General features: G+C 42.0%; 1 protein-coding gene across 3 annotated transcripts in view; it reads right to left on the bottom strand.

The window, feature by feature from the left end:
- PBX3 (PBX homeobox 3) overlaps positions 1-12259 on the bottom strand; it is a 217795-nt gene extending 205536 nt beyond the window's left edge. For 2 of the 3 annotated variants that reach the window (XR_007122271.1, XM_047699986.1), the window contains exons 1-2: positions 11267-12259; positions 10254-10327 (exon numbers count right to left, since the gene is read on the bottom strand). Coding sequence is in view for 2 of the 3 variants with exons in the window: in XM_047699986.1 (XP_047555942.1) it covers positions 10254-10327; positions 11267-11466 (274 nt within the window). In the remaining variant the exon portion in view is untranslated. The remainder of the gene's footprint in view (positions 1-10253; positions 10328-11266) is intronic. The other variant, XM_047699987.1, reaches the window with a different exon arrangement.
- Positions 12260-23547: the final 11288 nt, after the last annotated feature.

The following is a 23547-nucleotide window of genomic DNA, read 5'->3' as shown; positions in this document are numbered from 1 at the left end:
GTTTTTATTGTTATCATCATAAAATGAATGGAATCTTCTGGAGGGGAGAGCCTTGCCTTTCCACTTTGCTAAATTCAGCAGATGATAATTGTTTAAGGATGAACAGATTTAGAAATTCCATGGTTTGGCCACTAATTCTAACATTTAAAATCGAAAAGGAAAACTTTATAGGAGCAAACTTATCTTTTTTCTCACATTACAATGGTTGACAGCTACTTTTCCAAATGGAAAAATGTGTGTATTTCTAAAATAATTTACTCACTGAACAACAGTCAACTGAGTATAAACTTTAAACTCCTAATACTCAAGTTAAAACAAAGTACACAGAGAGTGTAGTTTAGTTCTAGAAAACACTCTTACATATTAACCCAATATTTTGTAAAATATTAGAAATTTAAAAGCGACATAATAATCACAGTAACTAAAAGCCATAATGATAATCAGTCAAAAAAAGAATTGGTTGAATATTAGAAACTATAACATTATTAGCCTGATTATACCAAAAGGAAGAAATGTTTCCTTCATTGAATACAAATTGTCATTTATTTAGGTAACTCAAAATCAGTTCATGTACTACCTAACAGAATAGAATTTATGTTTATAGAGTCCATCATTTCATTTTCAGGCATTCCATTTCTGTACGTGATCACAGTTAAAAGGTCAGGAACCAAGAAGTCAATAAGTTCCTAAGGATGTCCTCAATATCACATCACTGCTCTAACAAGTGGTGAGCAAGAGGAAATTCAGTCACGTCAAACACCCACACCCCTTACACAGTTAAAAGAATTTCCTTCATTTTTTTCCTCTACTGATTCCAACCAAGAAATATGAGGAGACAAACTGGAGGGTTCTCACTTATTTGAATAACAAGTGAAAATCTAAAAATATCTTCACTGTATGTTATTACCAACTGTATCACTGGGTTTTATAGTGACAGCCCTGTGCTATAATTTCTGGGAAAACCTCTACATAAAGCTCCATAAACCCAACCATTCCTGTAATGTATCGCCTTATCTAGCACACAATCATTTCAAACACAACTTTTCATGTTAGTATAATTTGTTCAAAAATGGTAATAAATACATCCATGAAGCCAGAGAAATCATTGCACAATCTATTGAAACTTATTCTTACCATTCTGACAGTTAATCCTAAACCTAAGATCCAATGTAAAAGAAAAATAAAATATTCCAATATTACTTGGTTTAATTAAAGATATTCATTATACACCTACCTTTTAATGGACAAAGGCTTCCCGATCAACATTACAAATAATCTGGGCCAACTGCAGAGTAATGTCTGTGAACAATTATCACAAAACTAAAACATGGATAGCTGTCAGTTGGTGGCAGAGTTCTTGCTTTCATAATAAATATAAAATCAATTTCCTGTTCTAGTTCCTATTCCAAGTTGAAAATGATATATCTGACTATGAATTCCAACTACCTTCATCCTTAGTGTTTTTTTTTTTTTTTTGAAAGAAGTATGGGGAAAAAGAAACTTATGAGACCACCTGAGTCAATTCTTCTTCATTTGAGGACACTAAGATAGTAAAGGTTCCCACATAATATCATGTATAAACTTGCCATTTCACTTACATATATTCTTTTAAATGCAGTGATTTCCCCCCATCAAATGCCAATCAAATATTTCAGGAGTCCCTCTTGATAATTTCTGTATAAATTCTTATATGCAAGGCTTTTCTACATTTGAAAGCCTGTAAAAACCTTTTATTTAAAAAATAATAATATGCAATTTCAAAAGCTTTTTGTTCCCATTTCAATCAAAAATAACTTCATATGCTTTAAATGAAATTTTGCAAGTAATCATAGACTAATGAGGATTCATTGATTTTAACTAGTTCAGGGAGTCTGAGAAGGGAATGAGAATTTAAAGTAAACAAGTTATTTCATTTAGAAGACCGGCTAATATGCAGGTACACTAAGTCCTCTTTATTGAGAAATGTAATCAGGACTTTTGTCTCAGGAGAGACTCCCATTGCCCTCTCTGTGTGCACATTCCTAACTCCTATTAACATTAACAGGCACCACACATGCACACGGAGGAGATGCCAGCCTTGGTAGTGTGTATGCATGGCAGCTGTGGTGACTAAATAATCCATATGGCTCTGAAGAGAAGTTATGGTTTACTAGGTCTAAAGTCACAGCCACAGTGGTGGAATTCAGGCACTAGAAGCAAGCCTCAATACAAATGCTTTATTCAAACTCTCTCCTATCTAACCACAGCCTGGTAGCAGTTAGGGCAGTTGTTTACAATTCTACCTCTAGCAAAGGTTTATAGAGGTTTAAAAAAAAAAAAAAAAAAAAAGTTCCATGTTTGAGCAAATCTTAAATTCTTCATGGGCCCAGAGAAGTTCTGTCTTCCTCCCAGTCCACCACTCCAATCCCAGTATTCATTCATGCATTTCCCCACAAAATATAGAAAATCACATAGTAGCTTTACAGAGAGAAAAATCAAAAGTCTGGCTTAAACCACCACAGTCAGCAAAATCAGAGTCAAGTATGAAACTCAATCTTCAACATAAAAATCAAAAAATGCAGTGATCTTATACAACACATACATGCTGAAATGTAAATTCCACAGGTGTGTAAAGTACAGAGTATAACCACTAATTTTAATTGTTCCTGCTTCTAGGTATTGAAGTCAGTCTTACTGCTCATTTAATATAGTTTCCTAAAGCCCAAGTCAACAGCTTACTCCTTCTTTCCTTAGTGAAGAAAATATTCTTGTGAAGTTCAGTTTAGTGAAGACATTACTGCACAAACACACACACAAGTTTACACTCTGAAAAGAGGTGCTAACAGTTTACTAGCCATGTTACTGAAATTAGGCTTTAGAAAAAAAGACTAGACAACACAAAATTTTTAGTATACTCTCATGTAAGAGAGAGTACAATAAAAACTTCCTATTTATATCTCCAATTAGGACAATTAATAGTCAGAAAAATTCTGTAACACCACGTTTCTATAATCATAAGAGGGGAAAAAATACAGCAATGTTCTAGAAGCTTCTCTAGACCTTTCAATCAATTTTATTTATATGCAAAACCAAGAGAAACTAAAAAAAAAAAAAAAAAAAAAAAAAAAACACACACAACAACAACAAAAAAAACAAAGCTCCTCCTGATGCTAAAGCTCTCAATTTACTGACAGGCAAATGGCTTCATGCTGCCACTTAATCTCATTTCTTGCATAATGCCCTCTAATTAGCATATCAAAGTGAATTAATACTTCTAGGGCATTAGCAATGGGGAAATCTGCTCCAGGCTCACAATAGCAGTTAAGAGAGAGCCAAGAAATCCTCAAAAACACCACAAACCACTTTGCATTGCAAAACTGTTCAATTTATTTATCCTCTCTCTCTAAACACTTTTACCGCACACTGTTTTACTACTGTTCACCAAACAAAATGATAATTGCCAAAGTTACCAGCATCTGTAATGCCTGTTTAGAATCTTAATTTAGATTATGTTGCAGATAATTTCTATATGCAACCATTTGTTCTATTATAAATGTTAATATAGAGACAGTGGAAATGTTGACATTCTCAATTAGTTAATTTGAATTTGAAATAAAATTTTATGGGATTTTAAAATTTATGAATTTTTTAATGTAAAAAGCCACCTGCTGGACTCTGATGCCTAAGAAATGTGCTTTGAAAACTGATGTATCACATAAAACAAAACAAACACACAAAAAAATCATTTTGCCATAACATATGTCGAGTCTCCCAAATAATGGTTTAAACATTGTGAGGAATCATCAGCATTAAAAGGATTACATTGTATATGAAGTCCTCATTAATATGATCACACAAAAAGGGTTATTGTTCAAAATAGCTTTTTTAAAGCAGTTACACTCAAGAAAAAAAGTACAAAACTTTTAACAATTACTTTTATCCATAATTAATTTTAATTGTCTTCGGTCCTAATCAGCTACTATCACGCAGTCAGTCCCCCACCCAAAAAAAAAACCATGCCAGTTGAACTTAACACATTCTATCACACCATTTTTTTGCTAGAGATACTCTCAAATGTAGTACCAAAGCAAACTACCATTACCATCAAAAACTACAAACATATTATATTTACAGAATACATCTATAAAAAATAAGAGATTCTGATAAGTATTCTACCTACAAAGTCAATAATTAGAATTAAGTTTGAAGATTACTGAAATTTATTTGAACATGTTCTGTGTCTGAAGGGCATAAAAAGATGCTTTATTTTTTCAGTGACTTGTTCAAGCATTCCTTATTAATTCATTTGCTAAATGTAACAACACTATAACCTTGCTGTGATAGCAATTTGTTTAACTTCTATAACTTTGTAAAAAAATCTGATAGCCAGGTCTGGAAAACTTCCACCAACTTAAACTACATAGTGATGTAAATTACTTACTCTCCTCATATTTAAAGACTCCAACGGCCTACTGAAGTAGAGCAAACGCTTGAAAAGGTCAACTTGAGGGGGTGGAGGGTGTGCAAGCTTTGTTAGTAACTACCTAAATCATGCTGATCACACTGATAAATGGCTAAAACACAACCCTGCTGAGAAAACAAATAAAACATTATTCTCATAGTGTCAATACCGAAATAATAAATACCTGAAGATGTCCACATGTACCTGAATAGAGGAAAAATAGTCTAAAATCTTCATTTAGCTTTATGTGTTTATGCTGATATTTTAGGTATTTATTCTGAATAGATACCTCAATGGTATGAACATAAAATAAAGTGGTGACAGATTTAGGGCGTGGTTCATGATATGCGGTTTCAATTCTTTATGACCACACTTCATACAACAGAACTTCACCTTGTACAATGCCACCATAAAGTATCAAAATATAAATAATCCAAGTGAGATGTTAAACTTAAATCTGTCTTGAAAGAAATCTTTGACAAAACTTACAAACTGAAATCTAAAAGTACAAGTGAAATTAATTAAAAGGGAAAAGGATTATGGTTTGAAAGATGTACACAGATATATTTTATGAAAGCCGATGAAACACTACGCTCTTCAGGGCAAATCAGGGCTTCCTTCACCACTGTATTAATATACTTCTAATTAGGAATAAAATTATGTAAATTAATAAAATAACATAGAAAAGTCCCAAGTAAAGGACAAAAACTACATAAATCTGTAATAACATGAACTCCACTAAAACTAAGGCATGAAAGAATTACTTGCACAGATCAAATTAGTACTGACAAGAGGTTCAATATATTTTTATCAGGAAGGAAAAAAAAAGGGTTTTAAGATATCCCCCATATTTTTAAGATAATATAATACTTGATACTGTGGATCATAAAGTTCTAAACCGTATGGTAGGAGGGTTTTTTTCTAGATTTTTTTATGAATATATTGCATCTACTGTCTGAAAGAATGAGAGGAAGGTAAGAAAGTTAGCAAAACACCACTCTTCTACATCTTCCCTCAATACCTCATTAAAAAGCTATAGTGAGTGATACAAATCTATAAAAAATAGGAAAAAAGTCAATAAAAATATTCTTAAATTGCTTTAAGGAAAAATCTGTGATAAAGCAATATAATTTACGACATTTCTGAGATAGACTGACTTTTTCCTGTTTATTTAATATTTTCAATGTAAACAAGACATAATGTGTCTAAAACTGATATGAAATTTAAAGTGCTAAAAGTCCATTAAAATTCGCTTCAAAATAATTTTGAAAGGGTGCGAGTTACAGAGAAAACAAGATTGGCCAAGTGTTGCTAGCTGCTGAAAGTGGGGAATTAGTTCATGGGGGTTCAAGTTTCTCCTCTCTCTACATGTTTTTTATGTTTCCAGTTGTCCATAATAAAAAGTTTTTAAAAACTAGAAAGTAAGTTCATTAAAACACAACAATGAATCATGTATGGAACAGTGCATTTGCTTTCAAAAGTCTGGGACAAATAATGATCATTACATCGGAAATAATTTCAAGAGCAACTTAAAAGAAAACATGCAATATACATAACTGCATTTAGTCTCATATATAATGGTTTTCATCTTTCCCGCTAAATTTTCACTTCACGGAATATCTGGTTTTTATACGCTGGGAATTAAAGAATTACACGGCACTGTACAAAGGAAAAAAAAAAACAAATTTTAAAATTGAAGCATAAAAAGAAAAGAGAAAAAGAAGACTCCATTGAGTCTCTAAGCCTGTAGGGTCAGAATTAAATAGAGGTGTTCATTGAGAGCACTGCTCTGTCCCTCTGAAATCTAGTCATACTGATAGCACTAAAGATAAAAGGTTTAATCATATATATCACATTCTAAATGCATATAAAAACTCACATAACAAGCTACATTCTTGATCCAGTTTTGATATCTAAAATTGTTATGACTTGTTAGGGGGAGAAGAGGGTCCTTTAAAAGTAAAGCATTTTTAATAGTCATTTTCTTCTCCTTAAACATAAAAAATACTTCAACCAGCCCAACCAGCCAAGCAGCCCTTTCTCTTCCCCTGCGGACACCTCCTGCAGTAGAGAAGTTCATTAAGTTTTATGATCTTCCCAAGTCAGTCCTGCTTATAAGCCTCACAAAGGCCACAAATCTGGCAAACCATCATGTATGCCATTAGACATTACTAGTAAATGAACGCTATTTAGGGTTTGTGGTGGCAATAAATCAGAGTTTGGTTGGCAGCTATCAACATAGAGTATTTTAACCTACCATTTAGAAAGGAAAAGGCGGTGTTGATTTTTTTTTGAAATACAAAATATTTTTTCACAATATGATTCAGATTATATATAAAAATGTTAGATTTTCATTAGAATTTTTAAAAATACATTTATTTCTCAAAAAAGAACTCTCATAATTAAAGGCTTTGGAAAGAAGGCAGATTTATGAGGATGGAATATTTCACAAAGAAAAGTACTTCAACAATCAGATTAAGATGGCCAAAAAGATGTGAGGGAATGCACCAAAATAAGTATGTAGATGAGGAGACCTCGAAGCATCAGGGATATTTAATAAGAGATTGATGGTAAAATATCACTAAAAAGTAATTAAGAGGAAAATCTTCACATATCAACAAATATCTCGCTGGTTGCTTAGTTTAAAATAGACAAATATGTTGACTTCAAAGCCTGTAACTCTTCAGTTGCTTTCAAAATGCATAAATATCACAATTCAACTAGAGATGACGTTTCTACCCCAAAATAATCGTACAATGAATTTTACAAAAGAATACATTTTCAAGAAAATCAAGCACCTCATAAGAAAAGTATACTTTCCCTACCTCTGAACAAGAAAATAATATAATTGTGGTAGATCACCCATTTATCTGTCAGAAGGGAAAAATACCTTTTCATATTTGGTAGGAGAGAAAAAAGACGTTTTCCAAACTAAATCCCTCATGTGCATCAGAACTGGCTGTGTTCACTGCCTAATCAGAAACCTCAAAATCTACTGGCAGATCTATAAATACAGAAATTTTTTTAATGATTTTGTCTTATTTTAGGAGAAGCACAACTGAAATGACATTATCCATTGAAGTGACAGTTTCCCCCCTCCACCTTCCCACTAGTCAACCCCCTACCCCTCCATTATGCAGAATAGAGTCATCACATAATGTTCCGATTTCTGTTACAAATGACTAGGTAAACTTTCTCTAGATTGCAGAGAATTAATCTTTAGATACTATATTATTAGGCTAAATAAAATGACCTAAAGAAAAACCATTATGCAATATACAGATATTCTACAATGCTTATTTTATAAGTTCATGATGTTTCGAAAGCAGAACTGTGGGAACAGACGGGAGGAAGAGGGGAGGCCTGGAATTTGCTGCCCTGCTTTCTTTGCCTTAGTAACACTAACATCTACACAGATGTTTTATTTCAAATTAAGGATACTAGATCCAGCGTCCCTGTCTCCTTCTAAGACTAGTTTTGGAGGGTGAGGTGGAGCTCTGGGTAGTAGGGGAGAAAGGAGAGGAGAGAAAGAGCTTCACCCCAATCAATCACTTGGTACTTAAATCCCCGTCCCTCTCAAGCTTAGAGAGGCAGGCAAGAAGATGCCTCTGCCCAGACAGCCGCCTTTACTCTTTGTCGGCCGTTGCCTTTTTACAAAAGAGATAACATGCAAACTTGAATCTGCCGGCCAAAGCATAAAAAGAGGGTCTAATTTACAAGTTATCGCTGAAAGCCTCAGAAACAATTTTCAAAACACAAAAATTTCCTTTGTCAGCTACCTCTTGTTTCTTAAATAGCAAGAGCCCTAGCAAAGCTCTCTGTGCCAGTAATCCCAGACTCTGAAAAGACTTGTTTCTTTTTCGTAACTCACCTTTGACATGAGGCTGACTATACTTTCCTTTCAGAATGGTGTAACTAAGTCTTGTGCAAATAAGCAACTAGAGGACTTATGCCTCCTAATTGAATTCTGCCTGCTGCTAAATGTCTAAACAAGAAAAGCAGTTTGCTGGGTTTGGTTCTCAAGCTGGCTAGGCCAAAACTTTAAAATGGCAAAAAAATAAATACAAATAACAAGAAACGGGTGATAGGGGAAGAATATCAATCCCGTCTCCCCAGTAATATAATGCCGTGTAAGTTGAATCAATCTTAATATTCACAACATAGTCAATACCCCAGTGCTTAGCTGTCAGCAGAAACTGAAGTGGAGCCCTGATAGCAAGAAAATCCTTGGACATTAAGCAACATAATTTACTGAGAACTGTACACTTTTAGGCTTCTAAACTAAGAATCTTCAAGATGTAATGCTTGATGTTTTATTTCATAGTCAGATAAAAATTATCTACCATTTTAAATCACAAGGTGTCCTAAAGGGAGCTAAAAATCAACACAGAGTAAGTTAGTCATTTAAAATGCCTGTGGTTTTCAAAATGTAAAATCTATCTTTAAAAGAATCACTCAACATTTACAAACCATGAATACTACGTGAATGAAAAGCAGGAAAACTACTCTTTAAGGATCTCAATATTTTCTGTTAATTATGGTTTTAGCATATATTTTAATAGGTAGCAACAACCCATCATCTTCTCTTGATTACCTTTAGAATCAGAATAGCATTGCAGAGTGAAAAATATGTTTAAAAGGAGGACAATTCCTCTACCAACATGTATATTCAGTGTGCTATCATTTGTGCACTCAGTTTAAACACAATGACTTTTAATCTTTTAAAAAAGCATTACTTGGATATTGGATATTGCTATATCCTGGACTTTAACTTTCTCTTCTTTGCCTCAACTTAAAAAACAGCAACTTTATAATACCTTATAGCTAGCGCACGCGCGCGTGCGCGCACACACACACACACACACACACACACATATCAACAGTAAAGCTTGTTTAAGGCACTTGTTTGCCATATACAGGACAGATAATGCCAAATCTGAACTAAAGCATCTAAATTAAATTTCTAATTCCACTTGAGTTCCTACTGTCACCTCAAGGCTAAAATACCTTTAATTTTAAAAAGTCTAACAAGAAAATTAAATTGAAATGAATTGCCAGGAATGTCTGTTTGTGTAGTTTTTATTCCAGCACTTCTGTAAAACCTGTCTTCTCATATGTTCCCTGCCTTAAACACTTCAAAAATTGTTTAACCTGCTAATGTGAACCTTTATCTACTTTATAAAATATATTAAACATATTTACAATGTAATGACTTCAAACATAAAATTCAATGAAAGTAGTAATAGATGTAATACATTGTATATGCCTAAACACACCATTACCCTTTCTTGCTTCTCAAAAGTAGCCTTCCCAACTAAAACACTAATTCAAACATCCAACTGGAGTCGGTTCAATTGCATCTATTCTTCTATCTGTGGAGCTGAAGCTTAGAACTGTCTAAGTAAAACAAAGTTCAGGCGATGCTTCTCCCTGGGACTCAGTCCCTGGCATCCAGTCTCCCGTCGCTCCTTTTTAAAAACTGACATACAAACAAGGGGAAAAGGAGCGGGAGAGGGCGGCCAGAGAGGGCGGCCGGCGCTCCGGGCCCCCTCCCTGCTTGCAGCCAGGGGCGGCCGCCTGGGGACAGCGACCCAGCCCCGTCCGCATCTACACTTCATTTTATACCGGGAGCGGAACTGAGAAATCGACTCCAGATTTATTGCAGTTTTTTCTCAAGATCAGGAGGTGGGAAGGAGAGGATGATCAAAGATGGCGGTGCCCAAAAGCAGCAGCTCTCAACTGGAGAGTGGAAGGAGTAGCTCTGACCCCACCTCGGGGGTCTCCAGGCCCACTACGGGGCGCAGCCTCTTACCTGTTTTCTCTTTGATCTCACACAGGACGCTGAAGAGCGCGGGTTTCATTCTGTGACAGTTCAGGGCATGTTTCCTAAAAAACAAATAGCAAAACACAAAGGTATTAGCATCACCTATGGAATAATATGGCGTCTTCCTTTAAGTTAGACCCAAGATTTAATTCCGGCCTTCTATTTTGGAAGGCTCCTTGAAACCATGGCAAGTCAACAGAAACTCAAGTTGACTAGTTAGCGACAGCCCGCGAGCTCCGGCGGCTGAAGCTCCAGCCCGAACGAGGCGCGACCCATCTGCCCGGCAGGCAGCTGCCTCGGCGACCGCAGGGCGCGAACCCGCACGGGGAGCCTAGATAGCGGGGCAGACGACGGCGACCCGGGGGAGGGGACGGCGCGGAGGGGCTCCGGCGTCCACCCTCCGCAGGGGGAGCGGGCGCGGCGCCTGCGACCGGCCGACTGCGGCCAGCGGGCGGTGACAGCTCGGCAAAGTTTGCGAGACGGCCCTCCCTTCCCCGAGAACTTGGCCACCCGCACCCGGATCGCCAGGGAACCGCCCATCGCCCCGCGCCCTCCCGGCTGGGGCGGCAGCCCGCACGACGAGGTCGTCCCGCGGCCAAGTGGAGCCCCGCGAGGCGACTCCGGGCCGGAGGAGAAAGTTGCACTTCCCGCAAGAACGGCCCGGGGCCCTCTCGGGGCGGCGTGCACAGGGTCCAGGCGGGAGGTTTGAATCCGTGGGAGGGGGCCGGGCTGCTACAGGGCCGGACGGGGGAGGGCGAGAAAACCACAAAATCCGCGTGGCACCAAGTCTGTCCCGAGCCCCAAGAGCAACTTTGCCGACTCCCGCCCGCGTCGAGGGGTGCGGGCAAGTCCCCCCGAGGCCCGGGCAAGCTGCCGGTTTGCGGAGAAAGTTCCCTGCCCAGGGCTGAGGCCCCTGCCCCGGGCGCCACCCCTGGCCCCGACTCGGCCGCGGGCCCGGCTCTCGCACACACACAAAAGATGCTTAATGAGACGACACCAACTTTGCTTGCGCCTCGTCCAGGCTCTGGTCGGTGATGGTCATGATCTGGTGGAGGATGTCGCCGATGTCCTGCTTCCTGCCGTCGCCGTCCGCCCCTTCGTGGCCGTGCGGGGGAGGCGGCAGGGCCATGCCCCCCTGCACCGAGTGGCCGGCCAGGTTCACCCCGGCCAGAGTCTGCAGCATCCTGGATTGATCGTCCATCCCGCCGCGCGCGGGCGGGAGCGGGCGGCGGCGGCGGCTGAGGCGAAGGCTGAGGCGGCGGCGGCAGCGGCGGCGGCGGCGACGAGGGAGGAGAAGAAAGGGGGGGAGGGGGAGGGGGAGGCGGCCGCGCGCTCCCCGCCCGCGCGGGGAGGGGGCGGCCCGGCCAGCGGGGCCCGCGGCTGAGGCGGTGCGGACCGGCGCCGGGCTTCGGCTTCCGCCTCCGCCGAGGCTCAGGAGAAGCGCCGGGCGGAAGCGCCGGGCTCCGCGGCGGTGGCGGAGGCGGAGGCAGCGGCGCCCGCTGCCCTCACGCGGCCGCCGCGCCGCCTCCGCGCCGCCGCGCGCCCCGCCGGGCGGCCCCGCGCAACTTGCTCCTCAGCGCCCGCCGAGTTGCCGGGACGCTCGCCGCCCCCAGCGCCAGCCTGCGCACTCCCCTCCCTCGGCCGCCGCCGCCGCCGCCTCCGCCGCCTCGGCCGGGCGGGATCCGAGCCCCGGCGACCCCGGGGGAGGGAGCGGCGGCGGCGGGCGGCGGCGAAGAAGGCCGGCGGGAGGGCCGAGGGGAGCGAAGGGGGCGGAGGAGGAAAGTTTGGGAGCGGGCGGGCCGGCGCAGCGGGGCGCGGAGCCCGATGGAGGGCCCCGGCGGGCCGCGCGCCGGGCGGACAGCAGATTGATGGGGCGGGAGAAGTCGCCGCCGCCACTGCCGGAGCCGCACACCCTGCCAGCAGCCGCCGCGGACCGGGCTCGAAGGCCGCTTGGCTGAGGGATTGACAGGCTGCCAGTGCCACTCACTCACTGCGGCCCCGGCGCCCGGGGGGAGGGGCGGGGGCGAAAGGGAGGGCGGGGAGCGCTCGGCACGCTCCGCCCCCGAGGGCGGTGCGCGCGCTCATTGGGCTTTACGCCTCCCGCCGCCGCCACTGGCACCGCCCCCGAGCTGCGGCCCGCCCTCTCTGGCCTCGGATCCTCACCGCCCGAGAGCGCGCCCCAGGATCCTCACGCCTGGTCGCGTCCTCGGCCCGCAGGACGGGCCGACGGGGCCCGCAAACGCTGCGCCCCCGGCTCTTGATCCCTAGTGTTAACAGTTACTGGTGCGAGGAGTTGTGTATGGGACACGGGGCAGGTCGTTTCCAAAGCCACCCATGTGCTTCCCCGCAGCGCCGCGAGCTTCACGCCTAACACAGCGCCTGGCATATTTTCCCGCTCTTCCCGTCAGGAGGTGGTACCCTCCGGGTTCCGGCTGCCCGTCCCAGGCCAATTGTATTGCACTAGGAGCCGAACGGGGCGGGACAGAGGCAAGAAAGCGCTGTCCCAATTGGAGCGTTCGAAATGTCTGGGCAGAGGCGGGGAAGCGGCGGATGGTGGCCCCGCCCCCTCCGGGGATCACCATAGTAACCGAGAGGGCGCTGCTCGGAGTTGGCGCCGGCGCTCAGGCCTTGCGCTGTCCCTCAAGAGGGGACCGGGTAAGGTGGGAGCCCGTTGTCCCGCATGCTTCATGTCTGCTCTGGGCGGATCTGATTGCCATACACTTTCTCTTGAAAGGGGAGCGTAAGAAAATGTGTCAGAGGGAAGGGCTTCAGGAGGAGGGAAAGGGCCTGACATCCAGGACCAATTCCAGCCTTAACAATACTTCACGCACTCCTCAATTCTTGGTAATCTAGGGATTACTCCTTTGGCAGGGTTTGCTTTTAGCTGCCTCCAGATGGACCAAAGCTGCAAAAACGAGCTCTTTATTAACAAAGATAACGTTTGCTTAAGAATAGACTGGCTTTCACTTACCAACTTACCCTGTCACCATGAGTCATTTAATGTTGGGGACCCCAGCCACAGATTTTCATATCCCTAACACCTCCTCTTCCGCTGTTCTCTGTCTACAAATGACTAAAGGCTCACATTGTTTAGGGATCTGGACTTCGGGCTTTTGTGGACGCTTGAGGTTTCTCTTAATCCGATTTCCCAAACAGCTTCGACATGTTTTCTCCATTTGAGATTCACAGAGCTCCTTCTAGATGGATCCTTTGGTTGGGTGGTTCTGAAAAGTCTTGTTCCTTCCCCAAACTCAGTAAGCTGTCTTATTTGAAACCAAAAATAGGGGTATGAGATATGAAAAATGGCTCTTACTCTGCAGGGTTTAATGTAGGACAAGCAGTTCTTTACATGCCAGATGGATTCTTGGAATGAAGCAGGCTACTCGGTTCCAGGTTCTTTCCTTCATATGTTGTGTGTACTTTTAAATACTCCCCACTGCAAAGCTAATAGCTAACCTTACAGTTAGGCAAGCTAAAATCTTTACAAACTGCACAGCTGCTGGAGACAGAGTTCCAAACAATCCACTCTGCTTACTTCCAAAGAAGCCCCCTCATGTTCATTAATATTCCCTGCTCTTCTATAGCCCATTCATATGTCAAGTTTCTGATTCTTCTTTCAAGCCCCCATTATGGGTTACTCATAGTCATCGTTGATTGGCCTTTGTCTTTATTCTTAACTTGTTTTTCAAAGCTGTCACCAAATTCTTGTACATTTTTGCATGAAGGAGCAAGAGCAAGCACCCAGTCTTTCTCACAATTCTTTAATAGGGAAGACGTAAAACCACGGAATTCTTTCTGAAGGATGCCTTAAGCTCTAAATTCCTTCCAGCTCTAAAATTCGTGGATCCTCTGACTAACTATCAGGCCACCTTCCTGCCCTTCTCCTAGGCTCATAATCTTGACTAATCAGTCATGATGATGAAGCTAATTAGCAATGGGGATTTATGGTTATTTCTAGCCCACTCCAAAACAATGAGTTATGTAAGCAAAGCAACATATATAAAAATGTAAATAAAATTAAAGAAACACTTAAGCAAATAAAGGCAATTGGGAACTATGGGCTATGTAAACAAACTGGAACATAAAAAACATAAATTAGAATTAAGAAAACAGTTAAGCAAATGCCAGCAATTAGGAATAAAACAACTTGTTAAATGTCTAACACCCGCAGTTACTTTATGGCATACACCTCTAAACCCATGGTCATTCAGTGATGTGGAAATTTGGTATCATAACTCTGCATTAAGTGATTGGATTAGATTGACCTTCTGCTTGGGAGGTTTCTCTTTTTGTTATTATCACTAGGAGTTGCTGTAAAAGCCAGAGGGTCCTAGCAAGGATTCCCTCATAGGCTCATCGACAGTTACCATCGATTTAACATGTAAATTCTTTTTTTTTTTTAAGATTTTGTTTATTTATTAGACAGAGATCACAAGTAGGCAGAGAGGCAGGCAGAGAGAGAGGAGGAAGCAGGCTCCCCACTGAGCAGAGAGCCCAATGCGGGGCTCGATCCCAGGACCCTGGGATCATGACCTGAGCTGAAGGCAGAGGCTTTAACCCACTGAGCCACCCAGGTGCCCTAACATGTAAATTCTTTTAGATTAGGTTCCAAGCCCCAATAAACAGTGTCAATTAATTGCACATGTTCCAAGATCTCTTGTGCCTTTGCCAGATTCTCGTGTAAGATGTTGCCTCTTGTCTCCGCTCAGCAATCGGAGTCACGTGGTTTGGTGCCTTCACAGATAATAGAATAGAACCTCCCTAAGTACCTAAATCCATCTTTGCTCTCTCTAAGGCAGTGATTATTAAAAAGTCAAGGGAAATGTAATTTACTCTTGGTGAGTGTACATTCATGTAAAGTTAACAGTGACAAAATGGTGAAAACCAAGTAGGGGCTCTCTCATATCCATCCCTTTCCATAGGTTTATATTAATATCACCATTGCCTCTGTCATCAATGTGGTGACCATCACAGCAGATGCCATTATCAAGCACTCTCTCCGGGTGGGACACTGTACTCTGTGTTCCCCTTATTTCATCTTATTTCAGTCTTACAACAGCCCTAAGTCAGGTTATTATTAAACAAGGAAACAGAATGAGAGAGGGTAAGGAACTGATATAAGACCACAAAGCCAGTAAGTCCTAGACCTTGGATTTAAATCTTGATCTGTGTGGCTGCAAAGCCCACTCTATAAAACACTGTGCAAAAAAAACATCATTTAAGGGTGCCTGGGTGGTTCAATTGGTTAAGCATCTGCCTTTGGCTAAGGTCACAATCCCAGGCTCCTGGGATCAAGTCCCGAATCCGGCTCCTTGCTCAATGGGAAGCCTGCTTCTCCCTCTCCCTCTGCTGCCCTGCTTGTTCTCTCTCTCTCTCTCTCTCTCTCTCTCTCTGTCAAATAAATAAATAAATAAATATCCTTTTAAAAATTATTTTAAAAGTCCCTTTATCAAGGTTACTAAGTAAAAATCACAAGACCTTGACAGGTGAACCGTAAATTAATGAAAAGTGATTCATACTTAATAAAAAGAAGATAAGCAACTCTTTTAGAGGAATCTGGCTTTCATGGCAATGGAGGAGGGAAATGCAGGCTGAAAGCCAGTCAGGCCATCCTCCATGGCCACCTAGGATTTTGCCTTGCTGCCCACCTTTCCTGCCATGCCTACCTTTGCTGATCTTCATCTGTTCTGAACTCTCAAAGCATAGTGCCTGAAATATGTAATTGGCTACCACACTAAATAGTCATGTGTTGTTTGCTCTCAATTCACCTGTTAGTTTTCTCATCTAGTTCATAAACATGTTAAAGGCAAGATATTTTGAGGTGTGACTATAACATGGTTGATTTGACTTAAAAAAAAATCAACAACAACAAAACGTGGACATCTAAGAAAGATGTCACTTTGGAGAAACTGACTAGATACTTATTCCTAAACATATCATTGTTCTGTCACTATAGAAATGACTCTTTAGAAATGGTCTTTACAGTTGCTAGCACATGTGACATGTGACAAATCTTCATCTTCTGAGGCTCTCTTTGAGCGACCAAAGAATCAGTGGGATAACAGTGTACCCTTCTACGATGAGGGCCTTAAAAGAGAATATTTATTGAAATACAGAATTTCTGGAAAGTTTGATGGAAAACCCCATCTCTCTGTCCTTTCATCCCTCACAGCACCTAGTACAATGCTATTGCATACACATTAGGCACTTGGACCTGAGACTGTCAGTTGCTTGCCCACTTCCTTCCATGCTGATAGAACTGTGATTTTATTCCCATGGCAATGTGTTCAGTCTCAGTTCAGAACTAAGTCAATTATGAACATCCTATCCCCAGCCTTCTGAGCTTGTCAAGGCACAGGGATGATGGGATGACTTTCCTATTAAAAAATAAGGGACAGACATGGCTCTTTTCTCCTTCCTTCTGCCTCTTTCCACCTTTGAATGTGATTCTGATTCTGGAGCAGCAATGGCAGCCATCTTGTGATACTGAGTGACAATATGAGGATAAAAATCAACAGAGTTTGGTGGTTTCTCTCTGTGGTCTCCCTCCTCCAAATCCATAATTCCAGTCTAATCATGAGAAAAACATTAAACAAATTTCAATTGAGGGATATTCTGTAAAATTCCTGACTAGTACTCCTCAAAACTGTCAAGATCACCAAAAACAATGAACGTCTGATAAACCATCATAACCAAGAAGAGCCTAAGGAGATACGACGACTACAAGTGGTATTTGGGAAATTACAAAGGTTTTAGAAGTTAACCTGTGCTCCAATCCTGGATTGGATTCTGGAACAGAAAAAGAGAATTAGGTAGCAACTGTAGAAATCTGAGTAATCTATAGACTTTAGTTAATAATAATGTATCACTATTGGTTCATTAATTGTAACAAATGCACCATATAAACCTAAGATGTTAATAATAGGGAAACAGGGTGGGAGGTATTAGAGAACTCTGTACTACTAATTTCTCTATAAATATTGCAAAACAAAGCATTTATTAAAAACAAAAATAAACATGGTAAGTGGGGCAGAAAGACAGGAAAATCCTAGGTGTCTGCAGATATTGTTGACTATCTGAACACAACCAGTAATAGCTTACTCCCAGGTTTCTAGTTATGTGAGAAAATTTAATTCCTATTTTTAAATTCCTATTGGTTTGAGTTTTCTGCTACTTGCAGAAAAGCTGATCTAGCAGTATAATTACATAAAGGAATGATGGAGGGAAGAATAGCCTCACATAGTAACTGGTACATAGCAGGAGCACTTACAGGTTAGAAGATGTTATCTAATAAAAAAAATTTGCCTGATCTTTGCCCTTGGTTCTTAGGAGGTTAACTTCTAAAACCTTTGTAATTTCCCAAATGAGAGGAGTATCACTGTTACTCCTGAGCCCTTTGGATCATGCCTGAGTTTATGCTAACAAGAAGACTCAAGATAGACTGATCACCAGAAAGACCAACCATGTAATTAGAGGGTTGGGGCTTTGAGCTACTTCATTCTCCCAGGATGGCCAGGAAGCTGGAGATTGAGTTCAGTCATGTGAGCAATGAACCAACCAATGACTCCTATGTAATGAAACCCTAATAAAAACTCTGGACACCGGGGCACCTGGGTGGCTCAGTGGGTTAAAGCCTCTGCCTTCGGCCCAGGTCATGATCCCAGGGTTCTAGGATCAAGCCCCACATCGGGCTCTTTGCTCGGCGGGGAGCCTGCTTCCCTCTCTCTCTCTGCCTGTCTCTCTGCCTACTTGTGATCTCTGTCTGTCAAATAAATAAATAAAATCTTTAAAAAAAAAAAAAAAAAACTCTGGACACCAAAGCTCAGTGGAGCTTCTTGGTTGGGGAACACATTGATGTACCAGAAAAAATGTGCTCTGACAACACGGGGAGAGAGCATGGAAGCTCTGTATTTGGGACCCACTAAGACTATGACCTATGTGGGACGCCTGGGTGGCTCAGTTGGTTGAGCAGCTGCCTTCAGCCCAGGTCATGATCCCAGCATCCTGAGATGGAGTCCCACATCGGGCTCCTTGCTCGGCAGGGAGCCTGCTTCTCCCTCTGCCTCTGCCTGCCATTCTGTCTGCCTGTGCTCGCTCTCTCTCCCTCTCTCTCTCTGACAAATAAATAAATAAAATCTTAAAAAAAAAAAAAAAAAAAGACTATGACCTACATGTCTCTTCATTTGACTGGTTCTGATTTTTATCCTTTGTAATAAAACTATAATCATTTCAGAGTTATTTGTCATTTAGTGAGTTATTGAACCTAAGGAGGTCACGAGAATACCCAGGTTTGTAGCCAGTTGAGAAGTGTGGGTAGTCTGGGGAACCTTGAACTTTGGCTGGCATCTGAACGGAGGGCAATCTTATCGGGCTCTGCATTGATTATCTATTGCTGCATCATAAATTACCCCAAAACTTGTTGGCTTAAAACAACAAACATTCATTATCTTAGACTAAGTTTCTGTGTGTTAAGAATTTGGACACAGCTTAGCTCGGTGCCGCTGGCTTTGGGCCTTTCACGAGGCTGCCATCAAAGGGGACAGCCAGGGCTGTAGGGACCTCAAGGCTGTTCAGGGGGAAGGGCCACTTCCCAGCTCACTCACATGGCTGTTAGCAGGTCTCAAATGCTCAATGACCATTGGCCAGAGACATCAGTTCCACGACCCATGGGATCACGGCTCACAACATACCAGCTGGCTCTGAAAAGAGCGAGAAAGCCAGAGCACAAGAGAGAACAAGCAAGGTGGAGGTTGGTCTTTTTTGTGACCCAATCTCCTGACACTTTTGCTGTGTTCTCTAGTAGAAGCAAGGTACTAGATCCAAACCATGCTCCAGGGGAGAGAAGATTAAACAGAATGTGAATATCAGGAGAGAAGGGTCACTGGGAACTGTTACGGACTGAATGCTTGAGCTTCTCTCCAGATTCATAAATTGAAGACGTATCATCAATGTGATAACATTAAGAGGTGTATCATTGGGGTGCCAATGAGATCATGAATGGGGAGACCTCATGATGGGATTAGTGCTCTTATAAAAGGAGGAAGAGACACTAGAGCCTCCTCTCTCTGCCACGTGAGAATAGAGTGAGAAAGCAGTCATCTGCAAGCCACATAGAGGGCCCTTACCAGAGCCTGACTGTGCTGGTACCCTGAGCTCAGACTTCCCAGCCTCCAGAACTAGGAGAAATAAATGTCTGCTGTGTAAACCACCCGGTTTATGGTATTTTGTTATCGTAGCCCAACCTGAGACAGGCATCTTGTGTGTGGAGGTGGAGAACTCATACAGGCAAAGATGGGCATCTTGAAGGGAGTCTAACACATCCTCCAAGTTTAATTCTCAATGCCAAATCAAATCATGGTGTGATCCTTGCCCTCTTTCTCTCACTTACATTCCATGGGATCTACCTTTGCAATGTGATTCTTGGCCAGGCCTTCAAGGTCCTCCATAAGCTACCCTAGTTCTATCCCTCCAGTCTGATTTCCCACTATTCTTTTTCAGACATTCGCTGTTATCATCACCCCTATTACCCCACACTTTCTGGCCTCCTGTCTTTTGGTCATGCTGTTCCCTTTAGGCGGAATGCATGCCCAAATCTTACCTATCTTCAAAAATGCTGTTCAACTTCTTTTACATCCTGTGTTTTACTGATTTTCAGAATAACTCAAATATTTTAAGACAAGTGATATTAACCCCATTCTATAGGTAAGGCTCAGAAAGTAATAGCGGCTTACACTTAAATGAGCAGTTAGTTTGCAGTTGCCCCATGCTAATAATTTCTCCTACTTCATCTAGTAAAACCTTCACGACACTGTGAGTTGGACATTAACCTCCCCACCTGGCTGGGAAGAAGCTAGGGATGTCAAATAGTTTGACCGAGTTCACACGGCGGGTAAATGAACTAGTATTCAAATAGGTCCTCTGGCTCAGCATCCTTGCAAATAACCTACATGTCACACTGCCCTTTGAGGGGTTATGTCACTTGTCCAAGGTCACACCATTATTAAGTGACAGAAGAATTGGGACTGGAGACTCCTGACCTTTTCTACCACATATGTTGCCTCTCTGCTCTAATGTCACCTCAAGGAAGTCTCTTACAAGCCCCCTAAGGAAGTAAATCCGTCCTTTTTGAGTCCCTAATATCACTTGGGTTCTTATAAATGTTACCTTCTTTTACATTGTGATAAAATATGAATAACTTATCAGTTTAACCCTTTTAACTGCTCAGTGGTATTAAGCACATTCACAATGGTATGTAACCATCTTCCCAAGCTGCAACTCTGTCCCCATTAAATACCAAATCCCCCTCCTTCCCCAGTCCCTGGAAACCACCATTCTATTTTCTTTCTGTGACTCTGACGGCTCTGGGTACCTCATACATGTAGAATCATACAGCATTTGTTCCTTTTTGTCTGGCTTATTTCCCTTAGTCTTCAAGTTTCATCCATGCTCTAGCCTGTGTCAGAATCCCTTTCCTTTTTAAGGGTGAATAGTATTTCTTCATGTGTATGTACCACATTTTGTTTATTCATTCATCCATCGATGGACACTTGGGGTGCTTCCACATTTTAGCAATTGTGAATAATGTTGCCATGAACATTTGTATCCAAGTGTTTGAATTCTTGCTTTCAGTCATTTCAGGTATATACCCAGAAGTGGAATTGCTGCGTCATATAGTAATTCTATTTTTATAGTTTTTAAGAACTGCCTTACTGTTTTCCACAGAGATTGATTGTACCATTTTACAGTCCAACCAACAGTGCATAAGGGTAAATATGTACCATTTATTTGTTTGTTTGTTTGTTTAAGAGGGGGCACCGAGATACAAACCGGGGACCTCTTGATGTGCAGTAGTATGTACCTTTTAATATGACTTCTACTCTGTTCCTTGAAGAAAAGATCTTTGCAAATTCAAAACCTGAGCAATACCTCATAATTGATAACTACCTTATAAATGATGCTTGGAAAATATTTTGTTAAATTAATGAATGAATAGAGTATCAAAAAAATCACTATCTTGAAACAAGGAATCTGCTTGTATTTGAAACATGCTAAAAACTTCAGACACGATCTGCATAGCTTCTGAACAGTGTGCCTAGAGAGATTCTCTGAAACTGGTTCATAAATCCAGAGTTTCATTTCTTAAAAACAAGTGGTCCCACAGTATATTTCTTTTTCTCTCACCAGCTTCTTGTCAACACTAGGTTCATCTCCTAGTCCTGTTTCTTTTCTAGACTTACAATAAAACTGATTTAAAGTAAAAGTTTCTTTAAGAATTATGCTCCAATATGCTGATCTGAAAATAAATTTTCCAAAATTATTATTTTTTTTACCCATAAGGGGGCCATCAAAGATTTTCTGGTGATATTATTTTCTAAGAACTTTTACACAGGTTGTAAACTTGCTTCTGTCAGAAGCAACTAGATATTTTTGATTATCATCCGTTTTGAATGTCTAGGTCAGATTTTAAAGCAGAAACAATTAAAATGGACTTATAAGGCCTTTTATTTTATTACTACAAGTAATAATTTTGTGTTACAGGGGACAGTACTATTCAAGTGTGTATGTAAGATTTTATTTTTTAGAAATGAGCTCATGGATTATTTTCCTTATAACGTTCTTCCTACTATGTTATTGCTCATTAGTACAATAAGGTGGAAACAAGAGAAGAGGTGAAATACATGAATGATGCTTCACCAAACCATAAGATAGCCGTACAGGCAGAATAGGTTAGATATTTGCCTAAGATGAAATTTTGTGATGCCAGGAATTTTGGACACCTGTGATTATTCAGGACAGTAAAAATCACGTCTTAGATAGTTGCCTAACATAAGACCTCTCTTCCTCTTTTTTTTTTTTAAGATTTTATTTATTTATTTGACTGAGAGAGATCGCAAGTAGGCAGAGAGGCTGGCAGAGAGAGAGGGGGAAGCAGGCTCCCTTCTGAGCAGAGAGCCCAATGCGGGGCTCAATCCCAGGACCCTGAGATCATGACCTGAGCTGAAGGCAGAGGCTTAACCCACTGAGCCACCCAGGTGCCCCAAGACCTCACTTCCTCTTGAGCCTCACACGTACCCCCATGAGTCTCCAAACCCACATTTCCTACCCCAGGTCCCAACCCTCTTGGCCTTAGCTTATTGGACCAGGGATGAGCACTTGCCCTGAGCTAAACCAATGAGCCTCTCTTCTGGGGACTTGCCTTTGCATCTGGAAGACCCTGATTTGTTTGAACTGGGGATGTAACCTCCAGACCTCTGGGTCAGTCATGTTGAGTTAACAGCATGGGGAGAAGTAGAGAAATCCACTGGTAAACAGAACATGCAGGGAAAGAAAAAAGAGTGTGGCCTGGAAAGGGGGGGTAGTTGGGGAGAGGGTGGGCAGGGAGCTGGACCTTTCCCAAGGTTCTGAAGGCTTTCCAGTTTCTGGTTCTCATGGTGTCTGGGAGTCATTCAAGAGTCCTGTGGTCTTGATTGGACCATTACCACCTGGATCCTGGCAGATGGTTTAATTTTTAATTGTGTGTCCATCTGCATCAGGTGTTAAGGAGGAGTGTCCAACTTCAAGATGGAGCTAGGTGAGATGTGATCAGGGGGGCCTAGGTAATCTGGCTGAGAAGAACAGGGGAAAGGCAGAGACATTGAGGAAGGCAGGAGGTTTGAGGAGAGGAGGATGAGTTCAGTGGGGCACATGGAGTCTGTGGAGGCTACAGAAGAACCAGGGTGATGTACAGTGGGTACATAAAGCTCAAAAGAGTGGTGTGGACTAGAAAGAGAGGTTTAGGAATTATTAACATCTCAGTGGAATTAGCAGTTGTGACAGTTCATGAGATCACACAGGGAGATTGTGAGCAGTGAGAAAAATGAGGGTCTGTGACAGAGCACCAATAACTTAAGGATACATGGAGAACAAAGGAGCCCAGTAGGACACTACGTGGTGAGAGAGATTCTAGGAAAGCAGAGCGCCTCAGAAATCGAGAGTGTTTTAAGGAGAGAGAGGTTGATAGATCAACTGAGTTAAAGTCCCTGAGGTGTTCCCTGGATTTAATGACGTGAGCATTGGCACCCTAGTGAGAACTGTCTTCGTGGAGTTGGGGGGTGTGGCAGAAGCTTGATGGGATCAGAGGAATGAATGGTGAGAGAAATGCAGATGTAGCAGTAGACAGCTCTTCATAGAAATTCAGCTGTCAAGCAGAGGAGAGAAAGGGCAGGAGCTGGAGGGCAACGTGGAGTTGGTGACTTTTAGGGGATCTGAAAGAGACTGAAAAATGTTTAAATGCCTCAGAAGT

The sequence above is a fragment of the Lutra lutra genome, chromosome 13 (assembly GCF_902655055.1).
Source record: "Lutra lutra chromosome 13, mLutLut1.2, whole genome shotgun sequence".
NCBI classification, from domain to species: Eukaryota; Metazoa; Chordata; class Mammalia; order Carnivora; family Mustelidae; genus Lutra; species Lutra lutra.
This window is presented reverse-complemented; position numbering and strand designations above follow the sequence as displayed.